The sequence below is a fragment of the Fundulus heteroclitus genome, chromosome 5 (assembly GCF_011125445.2).
Source record: "Fundulus heteroclitus isolate FHET01 chromosome 5, MU-UCD_Fhet_4.1, whole genome shotgun sequence".
NCBI lineage: Eukaryota > Metazoa > Chordata > Actinopteri > Cyprinodontiformes > Fundulidae > Fundulus > Fundulus heteroclitus.
In genome coordinates, this window is record NC_046365.1 from 18,429,624 (window position 1) to 18,452,481 (window position 22,858).

The 22,858-nt window shown below is 39.4% G+C and overlaps 2 protein-coding genes across 7 annotated transcripts in view; one reads left to right on the forward strand and one right to left on the reverse strand.

The window, feature by feature from the left end:
- Positions 1 to 2,715: 2,715 nt before the first annotated feature.
- LOC105921103 (keratin, type I cytoskeletal 19) lies at positions 2,716 to 9,022 on the reverse strand. The gene is made up of 8 exons (XM_012856790.3): positions 8,616 to 9,022; positions 7,538 to 7,620; positions 7,180 to 7,336; positions 4,947 to 5,111; positions 4,732 to 4,857; positions 4,359 to 4,579; positions 4,073 to 4,152; positions 2,716 to 3,538 (listed from the first exon to the last, which is right to left on the reverse strand). The coding sequence occupies exons 1-8, from the start codon at positions 8,994 to 8,996 to the stop codon at positions 3,432 to 3,434; spliced, it is 1,320 nt and encodes a 439-aa protein (XP_012712244.2). The 5' UTR covers positions 8,997 to 9,022; the 3' UTR covers positions 2,716 to 3,431.
- Positions 9,023 to 9,046: 24 nt separating this feature from the next.
- Positions 9,047 to 22,858, forward strand: part of krt222 (keratin 222) — a 51,381-nt gene continuing 37,569 nt past the window's right edge. For 3 of the 6 annotated variants that reach the window (XM_021313069.2, XM_036137076.1, XM_036137075.1), the window contains exon 1: positions 9,047 to 9,136. Coding sequence is in view for 1 of the 6 variants with exons in the window: in XM_021313064.2 (XP_021168739.2) it covers positions 9,092 to 9,136 (45 nt within the window). In the remaining 5 variants the exon portion in view is untranslated. Of the gene's footprint in view, positions 9,137 to 22,099; positions 22,259 to 22,858 lie in introns of those variants that run through there. The other 3 variants (XM_021313064.2, XM_036137077.1, XM_036137074.1) reach the window with 3 other exon arrangements.

Sequence of the window (22,858 nt, forward strand, 5' to 3'; positions counted from 1 at the left end):
GATTTGAAGGTATGATTGTGGTAACTGAGAAGTAAGAAAGCTCTGGAAGATCTAAATAGTCTGAATTTATTAAATTCGGGGGGAAACACAAAAATGTTGCTAATAAATCAAATAAATCTCTTTCACACAATTCACACCTAACTTTAATGGTTATTCTACTACTTTACTTTAACACACATAATATCTTCATGTCTAGCTTTTTTTTAAATAGAAATTCAATGTGTTTGTTAGACCAAGAGAAAAATATGTAAAAGAAATGAAATAATAATATGTTACATAATATATTTATCGATGACTTTTGAAGCAAATCAACTGCCAAGGGTGTGTGTGTGCTTAGTAGCATTAAGTGTCACAATAGAAAGCTTTGGCGGTACAAGAATAAGCGGACAATCAAAAATTTTCTTCTGTAGAATTTGTTTTCTTAAGAGTCTAAAAGTTTCAAATATCTATGTAATAAGATTTAAGTCCGTTTTAGAGACTCCTAAACAAGAAGCCGCGAGGATAAACATGACTAGGAGTACACTGACATCTAGTGGACAAATTAAAACACTGCACAATATTGCTTAAAACCGCCACAAGAGAGACTTGTTGCAAAGATACTCAGGGAGTTGATCAAAGATTAAGCAAATCTCTTTATTAAAGAGTCATAAACTGTCTAAGGCGAGAAAACTAATAGGAGACATGTTGCAGGACTTCCACGACGTTTGCTAAATTCAAATCAAATGGATTTAGAGGTAGAAGGATAACAAATAGGATACGGAAAGTAGTGCTCGACTTTACGTGTCTTCCATTTTATAAAATTCTAATTACTAAACACATTTTCTGTAGGGGAAAAGCAACCTTCAGTTAAAAAGATGGAATGTCACGGTTGCAAATTGGGCAGAAATGTAGGCTTTTTCAACAAAATGACTTGTTGACTCTTAAGAGACGTGGAGATTCTCAGTTTAAAAGTGTTATGTTCACCAAAGAAAGAGGCCAAACATGATAATGTCTGATTGTCTTTATACTGTCAGGGCAAATGTGTTAGCCCTGCTGATAGATGTCTGGAAAACCTTTCAAGAAATTAGTGTTTGATTGCCGTATAATGTCACACTGAAGAATGTTAATAAATAATTAAATACCTAATTTAAAATACAACTTAGATTTCTTGTTTGTTTGTTTGTTTGCTTTTTTTGTTATTGATTTGTAAAAACTCCTTTTTGCCAACAGGAGAGCGTTCATTCTTCTCCTATAACATTTCACAAGGTTGGAGCATACTGATTGAAGGATCTTTGGCCATTCATCTTTACACAATCTCCACAGATCATCCACCGTTCTGGATCCTGTATTTGTTTTATTTAAAAGCTCCTAGTATTTCAAAGGATTTCATGATGTCATAGTGTCTGGCGCCGTTCCCAGAGGCTTTGGAGGAGAAACAGGCTCATTGTATCACAGATCCACCACCATAGCATTCATTTGACATGAAATGCTTTCATAAATACCCCCTGTTTTTCTCTAGGCCCACATAAAGTGTTTCTTTATAAAAAGCTCATCTTCCTCCCTCCTGAACAACGTGCATACTTTGAGTTCAGTTCCAGCAGGGTTTCGTAATCTCCGCAAAATGGCATTTGTGACTGTGGAGAAACAACTATTTAGTGGCATTTATTAGTGTTTTTTGTCATAGTTCCAGTTATTTTCAACTTTTCGCATTAATGCTCTGACTGTAGAAGGTGAAGATCATCTTGCATCTCTATTTCTTATATGGCACATTCTGTAGTGGTCTTTCCCATTTTGGGGAGGGACAAAAAGGAATGGGTCTCCAAGTCATGTTATATCTACCTACTAATCTATCGATGCTTTTAAAGGTGTGGACATATATCTCTGTAAATTTGCATGTACTATATATGAGTAACTGTATTTATATGACAATCGATATACTCATGGATTTGTTTCCCTGCTTTATTTTACTTTATTCCACATTTTTCATTGTCCCACACTGTAACCATTGTTTGCTGGTTTAATAGTAGTAAAATGCTGTAAAAAATATAATAAATTAAGTTTGTCTCATTAAGACACGTGTTGATCACTGCCAGTTTTGTTCCTTGGTTTAAATTTTTACTGCCACAGCACTCAAATAATCTATTCATCCATTTTCTAGAGCCGCCTATCTGCTCAGGGTCGTGGGGGGAGGGGGTTAGTGCCTATGTCCAACGCCCATTGCGTTCACATCCTGGACAGGTCGCCAGTCCATCACAAGGCGCATTAAATGAACATTTTGTCATTTCTTCTTTATTAGGTGTGAGGCAGACTTCTCGGGACATTTTCAAAGTAGTTGTAGCACTGGGTCATAGTCCTTATTCAGGTGCTCCGGCTCATTTTGTTTGTTTTTATTGACCTTTATTTCAACCTTCTCCCTTTAACCACCTAATCCTCACCACTGAATACACCCCTTGGGTTTTTGTTTTTCCTCTAGTGTCAGGACCTGTTTTTGTCCTCAGTTAATGCTTTTCCTTTGTGTGCTGTTCAATCTCCTGCCATGTCATGGAAGTTCCTGCTCTGCTGGATGAAGGACATTAAGTCTGCAAAACTCTTTTTAATAGGCTTAAAAGGGGATTTCCTTCCACCCGTATCTAGTTTTAATGCAGCCAAAACTGCTGCATTCATTGCTATGCCTTCTCCGTTCGTCCCAGTGTGTCGTGTGCTTGCAATAGAACAAAAACCACCAGCAACACAATATTGTTTTCTACCAAGCATTTTCATTATCTGTATTTAGGAAAGGAAAGTCAACAAGGCGAAGACACAACTGTTGAGAAAACATCTGCTACAGCGCTCTCAGAGTTGCCATATGTTATTAGTCAGAAACTCATAAGCACCAGCGGGAATGTGGACAATAGTTCCTTTCCAAAATGTGATAGCAGTCGCTTTGGCAATATGTCACTTGAGAGCATGCAATATGCTACATGCAGCACCATAAACATTTTTAATGTAAGAAAATAGATCATTTATAGAAATACAGTTTTTCATGACCTTTCACACTGACAGTGACAGCCCCTTAGAAACCAACAACACAGAAGTGGAAACATGGTTTGTTTTCTACGGCTAACCAAAACTGAAATAGCCTTTTTTGCACTTGTTTTCTTTTTTGTTAACAATGTAAGGTTTACTTTATTGCTGCAGGTGCTATACCTGGAATAGCTTGTCTTTTTATTTCTTTTGCTGTGGCTTATAGTTTTTTTTTTGCTTATGTAATCTGTTTTTTTAAACAGATTTTACTGACTTTGCACATTTTTCTCCACACTGCAAATCAAAATAAATAACTTGTGACAAAAACAGATCCAAACATCTGAACTACACAAACATCTGGAAGATAAATATTCATAGCTTGTGTGTTTTTTTAGATTACTGTGCAAAAAAAGACCCTGTTTCCTGCTTTTTTTAAATTTTGGCTCAGTTTACTGGCTGACAATAGCGGTGTCCACGTCTTCTGTACGCGACACCACTTTTCCGTCCACAATCTCCTCAATCACCACCTTTGTCCTCTTGGTAATGACTGGTTTATCTGTGGAAGACAGTAGAATTAAACAAAATCTATTGCTTTTACCTCGGAAGTTAGATAAGCATGAACATGCCATAACGAAACCATATGGTTTGAAATATAGTTTGAAACTACAATTCAAATCATATGGCTGTGAAGTTACTAAATTACAATGCAGGCATAGGTGTTCCCTCACTGCTGAAGAATTAATTTGGAGATCCAGGAAGTAACAAATGTGTTGTGTTCAAGCTATGCTGCATTTATTAAAAGGGGTGTGAAGCTTCTGCTGATTAAAACCTTGGTTTCATGACAAATTCAATTTTTTGGCTATTTGTTTTGCCATATTTCAGGACAGCAGCCAGGAAGTTAAAGCTTGGACACGAATAACCTTAAGCATATGGCCAAATAAGAAAGAAAGTGGCAAAGTAGTTTCGAGAGATCGTCACAAAGCCCTGAGCTCAGTCTCCCCTGACTTGAGCCCTGACTGAAGTCATACTGTTTGTAAAAGAATACAACCAAAGTGAAGTGTTAAGAAATACAGCACTGAAGGAAACTTACGTTCTTCTACTTTAACCTCTTGTTTAACCTCTTGTTTAATCTCTTGTTTAACTTCCTTCTTCTCCACAATTACGGTTTTCCTAGAAGAAAGACAGTCGGTTTAAATTTTTACAACCTAAAACAGACACCAATTAAATGTTAAAGGTGTTAACCAGTTATTCTCACTCAGGATTAATCATAATCCAATATATTCCTTTACACCATTATATGAAAGCGCAGCTCAATCCTGCTTCCCGTGCTACAGAGTGTTAAAAATAAATACTCCCAGTGATAAACTTATTCTTACTTGACGTCCTCTCCGTCCAGAAGTCTTCTGTACTCGGCGATCTCCATCTCCAGCCTGGTCTTAATGTCCAGCAGAACCTGGTACTCTTGGGACTGCCGAGCGATGTCCATCTTAATCTGATGGAGCTCGGCCTCCAGGTTGTCCACCATGATCTGCAAGTTCTGCAGCTTCAGGCTGTAGCGTGACTCTGTCTCACTCAGCTGACCTTCCAAGGCAGATTTCTGCTCGGAAAAAGAAGAAAATAACGTAGGTTATTTTAGTGCTTTTTCAGGGCTACCAACTTGTTAATGTCGGTGACAGTTACAAACGTTAATGGAAGGATTATTGATTGCCGACTGGATTGTTCACATCGTGTCTAAATGTAGTAAATTACCAGGCTCATCTCGGACTGTAAGTCAATCTGCAAAGACTGAAGCGTCCTCTTCAGGTCGTTGATCTCAGTTCGGGACGTCTGGATAGTCTCTGTGCTGGTTGCCACCACCTTGTTCAGCTCGTCAAACTGAAAGATGTCAAGATGGACATGGAAAATGGTCTCAAATGCTTCCCAAACCATAACTTAAGCAAGAGCATGAAATGAGTATCACTCACCTTGACCTTGTACCAGGCTTCCATGTCACGGCGGTTCTTATCGACAATGCCCTCGTACTGGGATCGCATCTCTTCCATGATCTTGGACAGGTCCTCGTGCGGTTTGGCATCGACCTCCACGTTCACCGAGCCGGAGTAGACATTGCTGCGCATAGCGGCCATTTCCTACAAACAGGACAACACAATTATAGACGAAGAGCAGAGGAAAATCAAACCCCAGAGAGAAGTGGGGTTTTGGAAAAGTTGCTAATTTTTTGGACCGAAAAAAATGTATTTAAAAAAAATTGTTTATGAGAACTGTGAATACTGAAGCGACATTCACCGGATCTTCTGTCACTACAACAAAGACATGGTGTTTAAAAAAAAAAAAAAAGAAAAGTTGTCAGCATAAATCAGGGGAGACTTGGTGTTATCAGACGATCTCAGCTGAGTAATCGTTCTTGGCAGCGTGCTGAGCTCAGTCCCGGTGCCTTTACAGAAGTACATGTCAGGTTTGCCTCAGTGCTCAGTCTAGACACGTTTTGTTTGTAAAATAAAATGATTAGATTTCTTGGCAGACCTATACCTGTTTGATGGAAAATTGTTTGACTTAATCGTTTTGTTTTTCTTCTATTTTGCCAACAACTCATCTGACAATCAAAAGACTGTGTCCCCATGATTCTCAGTATTTAATTTCAACCTTTTAAAATGTGGGACTTCTTAGGAGAATTGGCTTCCTGAACACACTGCTTATTGGCTGTGGAGCCAAGTTTTCATTTATAAGCCATGGGTCAGGTATCAGTAGCATTTTATACAGGTTTTGCAGGATTTTTTTTAAAGTAATGCTTTCAAAAGTTATGGTATTCTTACAGTTTAACCATTTAAACTCTGGTATAAGAAATAATGGTCTGCTAATTCTAGATTAAATGACCAATCTATCTGACACTTTTTTGGTATAACCTGATTTTCTCAGTTTATTTTTATCATAATTGATAGATTATCCATTAATGGTCATATATTGATTGCATTTCCAAACCAAAAAGGACACACATGGCAGAAATCTGGAAAAGAAAAAGAAAATGAAGCCCCATAACATATATCTGAAAATCTAATGTATCACAACTTATACTGACGTTTTTTTTCTATAAACCTTTGAGCATTGTCACTGCAAATGTATCTCAGATAGCCTCAGGTCTCAATAATAATCAATGTAGCTGAGGCGGTGTATGTCACCCACTGAGGTTTGTTTAAGTATGTTCCACAAGCACCAAACGTTACGCTGGAACGAGGACGTCTGAATTATGCCCGTTTATTTCTAATTTTATGCCTAGTCAGATTAACAATCTATTTACAGTGCAAGTGCTTCATAGCAAATGTATACATGTTGTTATATTATTGAAAATATAAATTCAGGTGGTCTGGGGTTGTGTTGTTTTTCTTTCTTTTTTTTTTGTATAACTCGTGCTTTTTTGTTTCACACTCTGGTTTTTGCAAACATTTCCAATGAAGAACTTTGTACTGAATGAAAACGATGCTCTTATCCTAGATGGACTTATCCATCTTTGAGTTAAATCTTCCACAGGGCAGTTGGCGAGTACAGGATTTGATACAGCTGATTTTCTGAGGCAAACATCAACGTTGTTGAATCGGTAGAGCTCTCAGACGTGCCTGCTTCATAAATTGTACGTTTGAGATAATGAGGTTAAACGTCCCTTTTGTGCAATGTCAGACAAAGCGTCTGGACTAATGGCATTTTCTCTGGCTCTAGAAAGCATAGAGTTACACAGCGTTCCCCGCTGCCCCAACTGTTGCTGTGCACTGATGGCCAGCTGGCTGAAGGTAGGCTACTAAACTTTTTTCTCACTTACAAAACATCGTATTTTGTGTCATTAACTATGACCATTCATGGCGTGGGAACTAAAATACTCCCACTGGTGACTCTTGTTAAAATAACGTTTTTGAAGCGACAGTGGCACGCTACAAACTACTTTTCCGTTAAGCAACGGATCGCAGGCTAGCCAGCTGAGCAGTTAGCCTACTATTATCAAAGCTGCATATATGCTGTATACTTTCAGCAGTGGAAGAAATATTTGATGTTCTCCTGTTTAAAAAAAAAAAAAGTAAGCTCAACTTTGTTGTTATTCTTGTTTAAATACCACAATAAGACGGCGGTTTACTGAAGGATATACTGTGGGAATTTCCTACCGGATGTATGCTGAATCACTGGTCACACCAGTTCTGTTTAATGCCTCACCTCCTCATGATTCTTCTTCATAAAGATCAGCTCTTCCTTCAGGCCCTCCACCTGCATCTCAAGGTCAGACCGAGTCATGGTCAGGTCGTCAAGGACCCTGCGCAGCCCGACAATGTCACTGTCCACCGACATGCGGACAGCCAGCTCAGTCTCATACCTGTGCAGAGAGAAGTTTGCGTTGCTGCACCTGTTTAACGGCATCAAAAAAAGGTGGAAGCAAACCAGCTCCACCGGTTCTGCTGACCGCTACAGTTCTTTGAAAACATCCACATAGCCTGAGTCAACACTGTGAATACTAGTAGTTGAATACTTAGATGAGAACCTCATGGCATGATGAAAAAAAATTATTTCCACTCACTTGGCTCTGAAGTCCTCTGCTGCCAGTTTGGCATTGTCGATCTGCAGCATCACCCCGGTGTTGTCCATAGTGGCAGCTTTTATCTGGAAAAACACCGTCAGGAAGGCGTGTTAACAATTGCTTCATCTAAAACGGAGGTTGATTAGAGTGACTGGATATCTTTTTAATGGTGTGGATCATAAACCGGACTTCCCTTTTTTTCCTTTAAAGCGTGTGGGCGAAACAAATCTCCACAGACGTTGCTACAAGCTCTGACATGCAAACGTATACAAGTTGTTCTAGATTTTGTTTGGTAAAACCTCACACCTGGCTGGGAGATGCCACTGACAAGGTTTTGTGTTTCATCCTGCAGGACGTTGCCTAATCAGGGTCCATTCTGGTGGGAACACGACTTAGAGTGGAAAGAGTTTCTATCATTGTGAATAGAAAAGGAGATGCCTTACAGTAGCTTACGAGAAGTTACCTCACCTCCATGTAACAACAGCAAACTTTAGCCATGTGCTCCTCTCCTCCTTTTTTTCCTCCTTTTTATTGAAATGTTCATTGTGTATTTCAGTGATATGCATGACATAGTTATTATAACATTAGGTGGAAGTTTCCAGAAATTAAGGCATGTTTGTGAGGAAAACTCAAGTACAAGTCAACAGCTAAGTTTAGAAAGATTTTCTGCATTTTAAAAATGTGAATTAGGCTTAAAAACCTTGAAGTTAATTCTCTGGTAATTTTTCATGAGTAACTTGCATGGGTAGGGCATCAAAACTGTCTCTAGTCCGGGGACACATATTGTCTTATATATTCTTAATTTAAATTGCATGATATCTTTCTATAAATATGAATTTCATCCTGACACTTGCAATCTTTACACTTATTCTTATCACTGTAATACACTGTTTAGATTATGGTTATCTGTCATGGGTTTTGCGACAGTGAAAGTTTCTTGACAGATAATAACCATAACTTAAACAGTGTGTTACACCATTAACAATAAAGTATATTGAAATTAAAAATATATATATGTTGTGACTTCTTTTTAGGCTCGGCGAGTCGCGCTTTCAAGTTCGCCAGTTTCAAAGTTTACCTTCATGCGCAGGTCGTCGATGATCGCCTCGTATTTGCTGTAGTCTCTGGTGGTGGGGGTCTTTTTGTCGTACCATTCCCGGATCTGGATCTCCAGCTGCGCGTTGGCGGACTCCAGCGTGCGCACCTTCTCCAGGTAGGCGGCCAGCCGGTCGTTGAGGTTCTGCATCATCCCCTTCTCGTTTCCGGCGATATTGAAGCTGTCGCCGGACCCGAGCGCCTGCGTCAGGTCGAAGCCGGAGCTCACGCCGTTGGAAGCGTACGACACGCGGACATTCCTGCCTCCGGCGCCGCCGTACACGCTGGTGCCGCGCGAGGCTCTCGGGGCGCTGGACAAGGAGTAGAGTGACATGGAGGATATTCCTGAGCGCATGGAGGTCATTGCTGCTGCTGGTGGTGGTGCTGCGGTGGTTTCTGCGGGTCTGGAGAGCGTCTCTGAGGCGGTGTGGAGGATCCGGTGCTGAGGCAGCACGAAGGATGGAATTTATAAGCCTCCTCAGGTGGGAGCGGCCGCGCCAACAGGTAGGTGGAAAGATGCTGCTTTCCATTCCAGGTGTGACCCACCTGGGCGTGGCGCGGCATTCAGGTTAATTCTCAGTTGTATGTAATCGCTGTCATTCCCCATTAAAGTTAAAGAGATAGATATGAAGGCGTGGGAGGTGTTTTCTCGCTTTCTCTTTGTCCTCTGTAATTACGTTTGCTTGATAAAACTCACAAGGAAACGCAGGACGGATTTTTTTTTTTTTTTTTGTCTAGAAAGAAAGGAACGCGTGTGAAAACAAACGTTAGAATAGATTCCATACTGTTCATTTTTAATATACGGAATCAAAGGGTGAATAAAATAAAAGCATACAGGTCTAGAGCATACAGGTGAAGGTTAACGCAATGTTAAGGTGGAAAGACATCGGCAATGACTTCAGAGAAGCAATCGATGCCGCTCATCAGCCTAGGAAGGGTTAATAAAAATTGTTAATGGTTATTTAGAAGAAAAAAAGGTTTTATTAACAAGATATTATTATCTGTTATTACATAACTTTTATATTTGGCACCATCATCTGTCAGATGTGAGCATCCACTTCGGCCAATAGGTGAACTATACAGGTATGCAAGGTGGGAATTCCTGACATTTGAAGTAATAGCTCGAACCAGTCCTTTAGAATCCTAATATTGCAGTAATGATATAGTTGATTATGTGCTAAGGACATACCCATATGTGCAAATAGTGGACATTCCAGCTCGTCTAATAAATAGCAAAAATAATTAAAAAAAAAAGTTCCATTAGCCCTATTCAGCATGTCATAAACTTTAACATTAACTATGAATAGAAAAAGAATAGGAAGATGAATGCTTCGTTTACGTGGGAAGCATTGCTGGGAGAAAGCCTTCTCTCTAAATTCAATATAAAAACTGTCTGTGTTTGCACAGTTTCATCAGAGTCATAATACTTGTGCAACAATGTCCTTAGGACAGATGGGAACAAAGTAGAGCTGCACGCCAAACACGGCAGATCCCTGACTGAGACTCAGTGCCAAGAGTAATCGTCTTGCGATGTTGGTTCAGTTTGTGCTTCCTCCTTTGCCATATGTCGAGTCGCCCCCCCCTGGGCACCGCACTTAACTCAAAGGGATCTTCAGATCTGAGTAGTGGGGCATGAATGCGGCCGCATTAACTGGTTGAATGCGGTTCTACAGTAAAGTGCTTAGACTGTAGAAATAAAGTCTTTAACCCTTTACAAACACCTGCTACCAGCTGTCAAGCACATACAGGAGGTGTGTGTCTGTTTGTGGAGGATGTTCTAATTGAACAAACTCTGTTGATTTTACTGTGAAAGAGAGTTACGGGCTGTAGTGAAAGTTAAAATCCTCTGGGGCGGATTTGGGTTTGCGTGCACCTTGCAGCCGTAGATTCAATTACAATCTCCTTTGTGTACCAGAGTATTTTAGAGTCAAATGATAAGGTCATTTGTTGGCCAGCTGAAGCTTGGCTGAGATTTGGTTCCTGCTGCAAGACACTGATCCCAAACACAGCAGCAGGTCTACAATAGAATGGCATAAAAAGAGACCTTCAAAGAGCTGTGTGTTAGTTAAAGGAAGTTAGTTAAAGACATTTCTTGACACCTGCTCCTCAGTTTAATAACTGGCTGCCATGTTGTTTTTAGAAAACGTCGGCTTTCCCCAGGTTTTCTTCAGTTTCACCTGATCGTGGACCTAGGAAAGTCAAAAGTAATGAACAAGATCTAACTTTTTGAAGTTACCTAGAAGTCCCGTTGGACCTCCCTTACTGCTGCGTCATGACTGCTCTTTGTTAGTTGAGCACTTCCTGCGGCTAACAATGGGGTTGGGATTTCCTCCGTTTGTTCCTTATTTGTCTGCGTGGGGCAAAGCCCAAAGCCTTTGTAGATGAATTTGTAACCTTTCTTTTTGATGAATACCAGCAACTCTCTCTTTTTGTAAATCATTCCAAAATTCTCATTTGCCTCCACATTGATACTCATTTACAAACACGTAAAACAAAAAAAGATTCCCATACTTGTAAAACCACCTATGACATGTGGTAGTCGTTATGTTTGTCTTCTGTTTTTCTGAGTTTCTGACTGGAGCAAACGAGGAAGTTCTACGCTCTATTTATGCTGAAAGAGATATAAGGCTCCCGCGTATGCCAGATCCTTCCCAGTGGGCAGCTACAGACGGACAAGAGAAGGTTTATCATGACACGCAGCTGGTATGTGTAAACAAGTGAAAGTGCCGGGCAACTCAACTCTGAGGCTGATTTGCTACATCCATTCAGAGCTGACACAATGAGATGAGCTGTAATTAGTCTTCCGATATGGGTTTGCATTACAGACACAGCAGTAAGCCTTGTGGGGCTTGAAGAATTTACGGACTACCAACAGATTATTTAATAAAAAGGATCTGATCTACATATTAAGAAATATTCTACAGTTAATTGCTCAGAAAACCTTTTCATTTAGTGATATTGTGCCTTATGCTTTATTGCTGTTAGGCTATTGTACAGGAGCACTTGTGAACTGAAGTATGTGTTCTTATCTCAATATTTTACCCAAAAGTTGGATTGACAACTTTTACTTATTGGTGTTATTTGAACTGCAAACAGCCTTCCCATCTAAATCTGTGGATAGACGTTTTATATTTCTACACCTGCCATCCGTTATGGTGAATCCAAGGTGAAAAATGGAAATTTTCATCATTAGCTTTCTGCTAAATAATGTATAGTATCTTATCAGGATTTAATATTTTCAGTCTTTTCAGTTTTATCTTAGTTGGGAAAATGTGATTGTCAGCTCTTCGATATATGAATAATTGTAAATATTTTTTTTAAATAAGTAATCAATTCTTTGGGAATGCCCGCAGCTCCAGTTCCAGATAGCAATTACAATGCCTTGCCCTGTACCACAAAGTTAATGCATTTTATTAGGATTTGGAATTGTATAATGGAAGTGTTTTCAATAAAGTGAAGTGTAGTAAATGTGTTGTAGAAGCACACATCCCTCTGATTGCAGCTGCAAGTATTTTGGGTAATGTCTTCCCAATTTCTCACATCTAGAGTGATTCAGGCCTCTTCTTCTCTACAGAAGGAGTTCAGGTTCTGTCAAACTGAACTATCCTTGAACGTCAGTTTTCAGGTCTTCATATAGATTATAGATGATTATAGATGAATCATATAGATGAATTTAGATATGGTCGTTTGCCAGGATCATTCTAACACAGGAATATGTTTTGATCTAAACCATTCATTAGTAGCTCTGGCTGTAAGTTTAGGCTTGTCTAGTTGATTGGCCTTGGTTCTGTAGGGTTGCAGTTGTGTAATTTTCATGATGCTTTTGTCCATTAATGCTCCTTAATAATCCTCGCTGGAGAGCTATATTTATATAGAATGGACCCTATTTACTAACTGGATTACTTTGAAGGCACCTGGTTGCACTGGATTTTCTTTAGCAGTATCAGAACAAATAAACCCAAACACAGAAGCTTGTCCTGCTGTTTACGTGTGGATTTGTGGGGGAAAAAATGTATTCTTCCTCCATTTTCATAATTATGCACTACAACAGGTTGTGACCTGAAAAAATGGTAAAAAAAAGTTCACACTTTAAACCACATGTTCATAGATAGTATTTACGACATTGAAAGACACCTAATCTGTGTTCTCAGTTTCTGAGATCAGATCAGATTAAACCTTTCCTGGTTTCGGTTTACCAGAATTATTTGTATTTGCTAAATACCAAAATAATGAAAGAGAATCTTTTCTTTCAGTTTACAGAAAAGGGAAATGAAATGCATAAATGAGCAGCAACTGAAGCATGGGTGGACGACCAGCCACCCACAACAGTACCATCTTGATTTCCAGAGTCTTTTTTCTAATCGTTACGATCTGAAGAATGGCATTCATGCTTTAATTAGCTCCAGACTGAACTATTGCAATGCTCTCTATGTCGGTGTCTCCCAGTCGAGCCTAAATTGCCTTCAGCTTGTCCCGAATGCAGCCGCCCATCTTTTAACTAACACCTCCCGACGTGCGCACATTGTCCCAGTGTTATACTATTTACACTGATTTCCTGTTAGATTTAGAATTAATTTTAAACTTTACTGTTTGTTTTTAAATCTCATAACGGCCTCATACCTCCTCATTTATCTAAACTTTTAAGTGTTTGTATGCAGGGCAGGTCCTTGAGGTCATCCACTCAGCTTTTATTGGATTTTATGAGGACTTAGCTTATAAACGCTGGGGTGGTGATACTTATTCAGTGGTGGCACCCGTGCTCTGGAACCAGCTTCCTTTGGTCCATCGCTCCAGCACCAAACTGGACTTTTTAAAAGGCTTTTAATGTTCCTTAGCACATACCTTCTCAACTGAATTATTTTGTTTTCTGTGAGCGTTTTGAGCGTTTTCAGGACTTCGCTCTATCTCATTATCTCTATATATTGATGCTTTTACGCACTTTATAAATCAATAAATGAATGGATGAATGAAAACAACTTTCTTCGATGTCAAAAGTCTATATAAACTAAGATTACCATACTTTTAAATGACTCAGAACGCCCAGGTGCCCAGTAGCTTCCTCTTGGGTAATTCACGACATCTATGGTAATTGAAGGCAACACCTCGGACACTGTTTCCTTGTGTGACAGGATCGTGGAAAAGTGAAAAATGAATTGGCCAAGATATCAGGAAAGGACTTCCACAAGTCTGGTTAATCCTTGGATACAGACGTACAAATATATATTTAAATGTATATTGTCCTAAACTAGGGAGAACTACAGTGTTGTTTTGGAATTTATAGTTACTGACTTTTCCACTGTTGCTCCAATCGTCATAATTATCTCACTCCCCTCCTTTTTTACTCTGTGCCTCCTGCAAGATGTGAGTGTAATTAAAGCTCAGAGGTGTTTAGCTGCAATGATAAATATTGACCTTTACAGGAATTGACTGTTGGTCCTGAGTAAACAGAAACTTTAAATAATAGATTATGGTTCCCTTTGTTTATTTTTCTTTTCTTTTTTTTTTTTTTTGTTTGTTTTAGCGGCTGTTTAAAGTGCTTAGTTTTACACATAATGAAAATTCTTTAGACCTTAACTTGGCTCCAGGTCTGATGTAACACGATTCCTCTCAAAACCGTGGAGATTTACTGAAACAGATCATAGACAGGTCAGGTTACCAGTAGTTCTCTTTCCAATCTACATGAAGAGCCTCAGATTTGGGTGATTGACAGGTTTTCTTTTGGGGGCAATTAGCTCCTCTTATTAAATCAATCATCTCCTTTTTTTTTGTCACCACTTGAAAGGTTTTTTTTCCTCAAAATTAAGTGCTGATTCATTTTCCAAATAAAAAGAGGAGGAAGATCACCTGCAAAGCAGCACTTAATTCTAAGCTGTTGCAGGGCAACTTAAGAGCTGTTGTGAATAACAAAGAAGCTTGTAGTTTGCACCTTTTTGACAGGTTCATATTTTCTCTCTATGTTTAATTTGACAGAGCACATATGCAATGCGGAGGAGCAGTTAGAGCTCTGGCTTAGCTTAATAGATTTTAAACGTCTCAACTTTTAGTGTGTGATGACTTCTTTATGCTGCTTAATCTCTGTAATTATATTTTTTATGGCAGTTTAAACCACACTCAGAAATGTGAAACAGGGCAGTTGTCCACTTAATGTTAAAATATCATTTCCAGTTAACACATAGGAAGAAGAGGTGTTTGTTAGCCTAAAAACAAACAAATGTGTAATGTTTACTTGGGGAAAAAAATCTATTTAACCCAACAAACTTTTTTTTTTTGTTAATTAGAAATTAAATGTTAACTTAAAGTGGACAACTACCCTAGTTCACACTTGTGGATGTGTTTTCATCTAGCCCAGTGTGAGTATCGAGCACCTTGTTTGCTGCTCTGCTTCTCTTTTGAATCCTTTTGTAGGGTACACCCCTGATTGTTGTTTCTGCTCTACTGAAGTCCAGGCACTTTGTTTTTGAAAGCAGCTCTCTGAATGTTTTCTTTTCTTTTTTCTTTTCTTTTCTTTTGTGCAGCAAACATGTTTGTTGAAGGAAAAAACGATTTGGACCATTTGGACCATATATGCTTAAAAGGTTCCCTGATGGTTCCAGGAAGTGGGGAGTTTTTTTTAAAAGATATGCAATGATTTTCCTCTGGCTTTGTTCAAGGCCACCAATTCGCCATTATGGGAGAACAGCTATTGGCTCTACTTAGAGTTGGCAGGTGTTATGAAATTATCAAAAATCCATAATTGGCCATGGATGCTGTAGAAGAGAAGAAAAATGGAGAGGCGGAATAAAGACTTCAAAAGTGTTCAGAGCAAAAAAAGATCTCTGCTAGCTATATTTACATGCACATACATGGGGGGGGGGGGGGGGGTACTGTTACATATACCCAGGTTAGTTTGTACAGCCTTTTCCCCTGAATAACTGAAATCTTCTCTTGGATGGATTTGAAATATCTGTGATGGTCTGAAACGTTTAAGTGTGACAAAAATGAAAATCATAAGACATTTCTAAATATAAGTATAAAGTTTTCTCCGGGCTGTACAGTGTCGCAGTGAGTAGCACTGTGGCCATGCAGCAAGAAGGTCCTGGGTTCAAGTCCTACCTACAAGTCCTAGTCCTTCAAGTCTGCATGTTCTTCCTGTGCTTGCATGGGTTCTCTCCTGGTACTCCGGCTTCCTCCCACGGTCCAAAAGCATGACTGCCAGGTTAATTGGCCTCTCTAATTTCTCCCTGTGTGAGAATGGTTGTTTGTCCTGTTTGTCTCTGTGTTGCCCTGCGACAGACTGACAACCTGTTCAGGGTGTACCCCGCCTCTTAAAGGCGCCTCATTGACAGCTGGAGATAGACACCAGCACCCCTCACAACCCCAAAAGGATAAGCGTGTTAGAAAATGGATGGATGGATAAAGTTTTCTCCTTACTCAAATCTACTTTGGCTTTTCTAGGTAGAAAAAAACCACATCCTTTCAAAGGCACTCTTACCCAGCGAGAGCAAATCAACTCATTGTATTTTACACGTTCCCGTGTTGAGCAGGAAACACAGGGCCCATGGTTGAAGACAGAGTCAGGGAGCTTTGTATTTACAGATTCTCGTGTAAATGTTTGTTGATCTTGTTGGTCTAATATCCTTATGTGCAACACTTGACTGGGAGACTAGAAATGACTGTTCCGAGTTGTTTCCTTCTAACACAATTAATCACAGCCGACGTGTTTTGAAGTATGTGCCCTGCCTATTTCTGTTTAAAATCACATCTCAGCTCGGCACTCCCAGGTTAATTGTTTTGGTAGACACACGCAACAGATTAAGACGACAATAACAATTTCTTTGCCCCAAGAAGCAGTACGGCTATGGAGAGATTAGGTAATACTGGCAGCTTTCGTGTAAACGTAAAGTTTTGGAGGGTTTCGTTTTAGGTTCAACTTTCCTGTTTTATCTCTTTCTTAATCCTTGGTGTAGATTGTTTAACGCAGGGGACCTGGACAACACTGGTGTTGTCACCTAATGATTTTCATGCTCAGGTTCTCAGGCTGTCAGGAGGAGTCACTCCACCTACCCAACGCATGCATGAGAAAAGATTAAAATTTTCTGAAATATTTTTCAGTTGCGTGTCGTCTTTGTGTTTCCAAACTGAAATGCGTGGAATGGTGGATGGAGGGTGGTTCGTCACATAATTGTCTGTCTCCCCTCGCATGACTAGCATTTGATTTATAGGTGTGGCGGGTTTGACTGATAGAAACAAAATGCACAATAAGAATAACAATGTGGACTTTCTGGTTCTGTCTCCATTTACTGTGTCTCGAGTCGGAGACAGATTGCCTTCCAGACGATTGTTAGAACCCACGATGTTAAGACACCTGTACTTGTGATAGCTTCATAAGAGGAAGAAAGAAACCAACACCTAGTCATTCAGTCTACCTCAAATATTTCCCCATCCGTCTTTCCATTTGAAAAACACTTTTTTTCCACGTTGTGCCAAACTACATGTTGAAGCAGGAGAGAGAGTCTTGTGGCTTATGAGATACCCTTTGATTTAATACAAAGATTTCCTTAAAGTTGATCAAAGATGCAAAACCATTAAAAAGACAGCTGCAGTGGGAAGGATCACTCCTCTCTCGTGACTCATGTGAATCAGTGAAAAGGTTTGCTGAAAGAACAGCACTTATTGTGTTGACTGAAGCACAAAGACAACTCTGGTGTCATAAATGATTATTTTTCTAAGCCACTTATCAGCTTCTCCGATCAAGAGCAGAGAATCCTAAAAGATAACTTAGGGATGAAATCATTATCATATAGACAGCTTTCAGTATTAAGTCACACTCATAGGCCGCTTTACACCCTGGACAGGTCTGTCCAAGAAATTAGTTTGAGATTATTTGAGATTAGTGACCTGGTGCATTATTCTTCTTTAGGTAGTCATCAGGTAGCTACTGTGTACACTGTGGTCCTAAAGTGACAGACATGGTAAGCAACAATACACTGGCCATGTTTAAACAATGCTCAGTTGGTAGCAAGGGGCCCAAAGTGTGCCAAAAACAAAATCCCTCACCATATCACCAACAGCCTGAGTGGATCGATAGAAGCAATGCTGAATGCTGCAGCTGAAATCAAGATCAAGTTTTGGTCGAATGGTGGTGTTTGTGAGAATTGTAGCATCGATTTCCGGTTCTTAGCTAACTGGAGAACCACTCTATGTGTTTTTCTGCTGCTGTAGCCGGTCTGCTCCATGTTCCACATGTTGTGCCATCAGAGATGGTATTCTGCATACTTTGGTCGTAACAGGTGATAATTTGAGTTGATGTTCCATTTTAATCATGTCAAAGGAGTTTGCCCTTTCCCCTTAGACCTCCGGCATAGACATGGCCTTTATGGCTGCACAACGGCTCTTTTTGGATCATTCTTCTCTTCAACGTCAAGAGAATGCAGTCCGTGAAAATCCCAGTAGATCAATAGTTTCTTAAATTCACAGACCAGTCCGTCCGGCACCAACCATTGACCAAGTGTGCCCAATAAAGTGGATGGTAATTTTGTTTTCTATAGTTTTACAAGCATAATACCTATTGCTGTTGCAAGCTTGCTCATTTCAGGGGAAGGAGTAAAATAAGGAAGCAATTTTTATAGCATTTGTGGTTTGTTTTGTGAGTATCCAATGTGTCTTTAAAATAAGAGCCAAGAAGAAAACTCAAAATCTAAAAGTATGGGCACGGCAGAGCTAGTGTTAACATTAATGTTACCAGTTTATTCAGGATTTTTTTTCTTGTCACTGCCTCATTGGCCCAATGAGGATTTGCTTTTAGAACCTAGCACACTGTGTTATTGGAGGGCCCAAGAAGTCTGCTCAGCCTCATTACTCATTCTGTCGCCACTGGCTCTAAACTAACTCAAAAATCAACATTTTCCAACAAGCTTTGACTAACTGCCAAATGACTTGTTGAAAGAGGACATCATTAAACTGAAAGGCGTTAGTCTACATGAACAAATACTTACACCCTGAAGAGTCTGTCGCAGTGTTTGCATTATTCTCTGACTAAAGACTGTCTGGTGTCAAACAGCAGTGTCAAATTGTTTTGCCTTTAAGCTACAAGCTTGACTTTTCAGTAAAATCCACCACTCAAATCATCCAAACTAAATCACTTGAAATATATACACTACCGGTCAAAAATTTTTAGAATGCCGCAATTTTTCCAGTTATCGCAATTTACGATGTTCACGTTCCATATACAGCTTGAAATGGTGCAAAGGTAAGTGCTGAAATGCCAGTGGTTAAACAAAAAGATCAGATCTTTTTGTTTCTGTACATTTCAGAATTATACAAAAAAGCCTTTATCGGGGAAACACAAAATGGGTTACCCATTTAAAGCTGTTCTGCAGAAATGAAGGTTGATCAAGCCTTGAAAGCTGGTGCTACTAATTCCCACAGGTGTTCCAACTTTTCTTGATTGCTCACAAGCACCTCTGTCTGCATAGAAGCAGGTTCTAAACACAATGTGGTACCATAATGGTGAGAAATTATTATTAACGATGGAAGGGAGACAAACCCTCATTACACTTTCAAGTGTAGGTCTTTCCAATTGGGAAATAGCAAAGAAAGTCAAGGCATCAGTAAGATGTCACCATCAAAAGGCACTCAGAAACTCTAACAGGAAGAGGTCTGGCAAATTAAAAGCCACACACAGCTTAATAGTAGTGGGAGTAAGCAAGTCTCAGTTTCAGCTGTGAAGAGAAGACTTTGGAATGCAGGTTTGGCAGGACGAGTAGCAGCAAGAAAGCCATTGCCAAGATGGCAGAATAAGACAAAGAGACTGCCTGGGCCACACAACAACGCCACTGGACAACTGCAGACTAAGAAAGTATTATGGACTGATGAATCAAAATTAGAAATCTTTGGTTCATAATGCAGAATCTTTGTCCGCCGTCGAGTAGGCGAAAAGATGTGACATCTACGGTCAAATATAAAGGAAGAAGTGTGATGGTCTGGGGCTGATTTGCTGGATCCAGGGTCGGTACCTTGTACAAAGTGAGCGGCATACTGAACCAACATGGCTACCACAGCATTCTGCAGCACCATGTAATACCCCCTGGTATGCGCCTAATTGGTCAGGGTAGGGGTTCATCTTACAGCAAGATAATGATCCAAAGCACAAGTCTAAGCCATGCCAGAACTACCTCAGGAAAAAAGAACAAGATGGTAAGCTTGAAAACATGGAGTGGCCAGCAGTCTCCAGACATAAACCCAATTAAACTGGTGTGGGATGAACTGGACAGAAGAGCAAAAGCAAAGGAATGATGTCATTGAATAAGCAGTATTTTTTTTTTTACTTGCACTTTTTGAAAAAGTATTTTCTGTGAACCTGCTTTGAAAATCAATACTTCATTGTCAATCTGTATTTTGTTGTCAGGGTACATTTACTACTCAGGGTATGGAAAACTATAGCATACGAGATGGTTTCTTTACTCTTGTTTGTGTTGCGGCTCGTTGTGTTGCGTTAAAGCAAGAATGAACAGCAATCAGAAGAAGACAAAGATAGGGGCTGAACCCCAGACAGTTTGCAGACACCGTAGTTAATGAGCTGTCTTATTCTCAACAAGAGGTTGCAGACAGAGCTTCCTCGCCCAACAGTGGTATGATGACTCTCATGAGAACCTCTGCTGAGTCTAAAAGACCATTCAACGCCATCTCAGTCGGTGCAGCTCTTGATATTTCAGAGCTAATCACCAGTTAAAAGTAATATGGATAATATTTGCCGTCATTAAACTGAAATTAAATCTAGATTAATTATTTACTTTTTAAGTTATTGGATGTTGTGAAATAAACACCTCACATCTGACTTTTAACTTTATTTAACTGCCTTTTAAGAGCCTCTTGTTGGACTTTTGCTTTAAGCCTCTTAATAACCTTTTAATAAACATTGGATCTCCAAAATATGAGTCCGTTAATGGCTTGGAAGTGCAGTACTTAAAGAGTCTTATACATCATTACATGTCAACATGTATCCTATAAAATTATCCTAATTTGCTTATTTAGAAATTTAGGAAATCTTTTTATAAAGATTCAGTATTAGGTAATTGACATGTTTAATGCTGAGTGTGATCTTTCTCTTTATTCAATATAATATTTAAATGTAAAACTATTTAAATAAAAACAGTCAGAATACCATTTTATCCACTAGTATTGTTTTGTTTTGAGGTCTTGTCTAGACCTCCTCATCAGCGAAACAGAAAAACAATCATGTGAGACTCATATAAATCAAAGTCCAAGTCAGTTTTATCCCGGTTCTGGACCATAAAGTAGGCACTCGTTTCATAGTGGTGTTTCTGGTCTAGAAACTGACGAATAAAAGGTAGCTCTGAAACTATAGATCTCCTAATTTAACACTAACCTAGTATATAACCATCAGAAATTAATTCAAAAAGCCCCTTTTGATTACATTTCTGCATGTCCAGTAATCGCTTGATGAAATTAAAAACTTTTATCACCTTAATAATATGCTGAACATTCATTTCTTTTTCCCTTAGTTATATAGCAGAATGCTATATTTTTTCTATATTCATTGTTATTTAGCTAGTAGTAGATACAAGAGTATAAGCATTAGCTTAATTCAGTATAAATTAGGCCTTGTTCATGTTAATGATCAGTTTCCAAATATGATTAAATTTCTTTAATTGAGATGTAATTATACGTATTAATGCCAAATGAAGCTTAATCTGAATAATATACTGAATCGTCTTGCCTTATGATACGTGTGATTAAAAACTATTTGTGGGAGGGGGAGGAATTAATTGTGAGACAGAGGTTCTGAGACCAGTGTACAATAATGTGGTCTAATGAAGGGTATAAATCTTAGAAACATACAATCGAGCAACATGAAAATAAACCAAAGCAAAAATATGTCAAACCTGTCTCAAAGGATAGAATTTAGTTTAGTTTAGTCTTGAAACCATGTTGATGCAGCTTTAAACAGCAGTGTATAGTTAACTTAAGTGTCGGTAAGTCCAGGATGAATGTTTAAATGGATACTTTCATTTTATAAACTTGACAATGTGAGAAGAGGCTTATGAAACTTAAGCTGAAGATAACCCCTGCAGCAAAGCCTGGTTAAGAGTTCCTAGTAATATAATCCACTGAGTATTTTGGATTTAGGCCACAAAAGCTGCCACCCTTTGGTTAAGTGGCGAATATAATGATATATTGTATGGTTAAAAACATATTGTCATGAAGTGTCGGAGGAATGCAGAGTCACCTATCAGTCGGGTTCATGAAAGTGTACGGTGTTAACCCCATAATCTCAGCTGCCGTGTTTTGTTTTGCTCTCTCTCGTGCAAAGAGTCCCCTGCCACAACCTCCACCTCTTCTCCTGAAATTTAAATAACAAGTCAGCACCTGTTTGCCACATCACCTACCAACAAACGCGAATGCTATGCGTCAGAAGGCATTTCTTGGACCGCCACGGGGAGCAACATTACATTCAGAAACAGGATTTGTGACATTGCTCCTTCTTGTTGGCAACAGAAGTCGATCAGTCCCAGACGCGGCGCTGCCTTTGTTTCATCGGGAACTTGACTGGGCAGCAAATGTTCTTGTCATCTTCGCTGCCAAGGGCAGGCCACCTTGCCGAGAGGGCGTGGGAGTGCACTGACAGTAAGTGACACGACAGACATGCCTGGCTCTGTTTGGGTGGTTCACATGTGGTGTCTAATGATTTAATAACTTCTTCACAACTACTGTCCAGTAGTAGGGAGGTTCTCTGTCTGGTATTACATCGACCTAACTCTTTCTCTTATGCGACAAGTGATAAGAACAACCTTCAAAAGCTTCAAAGGCTCACGGGAAAGTCTGCAGAATGGAGGGAAGTCTAGACCGAGACCATATTTGTAAAGTGCTTGTTGCTTTCTGCATTCATGACTCAAACATCCAGCCTCCTGTTTGCTGAGTGGAGAAGTCAAATGTGCATAGACACAGTAATTGCAAATTCACAAACACGGCTCTTTGAAGTCAAACCAGGCATATGCATTTCACATGAGATTAGTTTTTGTCCACATTTCACTGACGGCCTCTTCAGGTCAGACCACTTCTGTCCATTTGTAATCGATTTCAGTGCAAGAGATTTAGATTCAAATTAAAACCCTCTGCCTACAGTCTAATTTAATACTGATAATTTTTAATTCAGTGCATTCTGATTCAGCCACAACACCAATCTGTCTCCTATTCTGCTTTTAAATACTCTAGAGGCCACAATTA

What these genes read in the sequence shown, in the direction of transcription:
- LOC105921103 (XM_012856790.3), bottom strand. Translation starts at nt 8,996, where the DNA reads ATGACCTCCATGCGCTCAGGAATATCCTCCATGTCACTCTACTCCTTG. An exon ending in TGAAGAAGAATCATGAGGAG is followed by an intron (nt 5,112 to 7,179) that starts GTGAGGCATTAA and finishes TCCTGTTTGTAG; the next exon opens with GAAATGGCCGCTATGCGCAG. An exon ending in AGAGGTTAAAGTAGAAGAAC is followed by an intron (nt 3,539 to 4,072) that starts GTAAGTTTCCTT and finishes TGTCTTCCACAG; the next exon opens with ATAAACCAGTCATTACCAAG.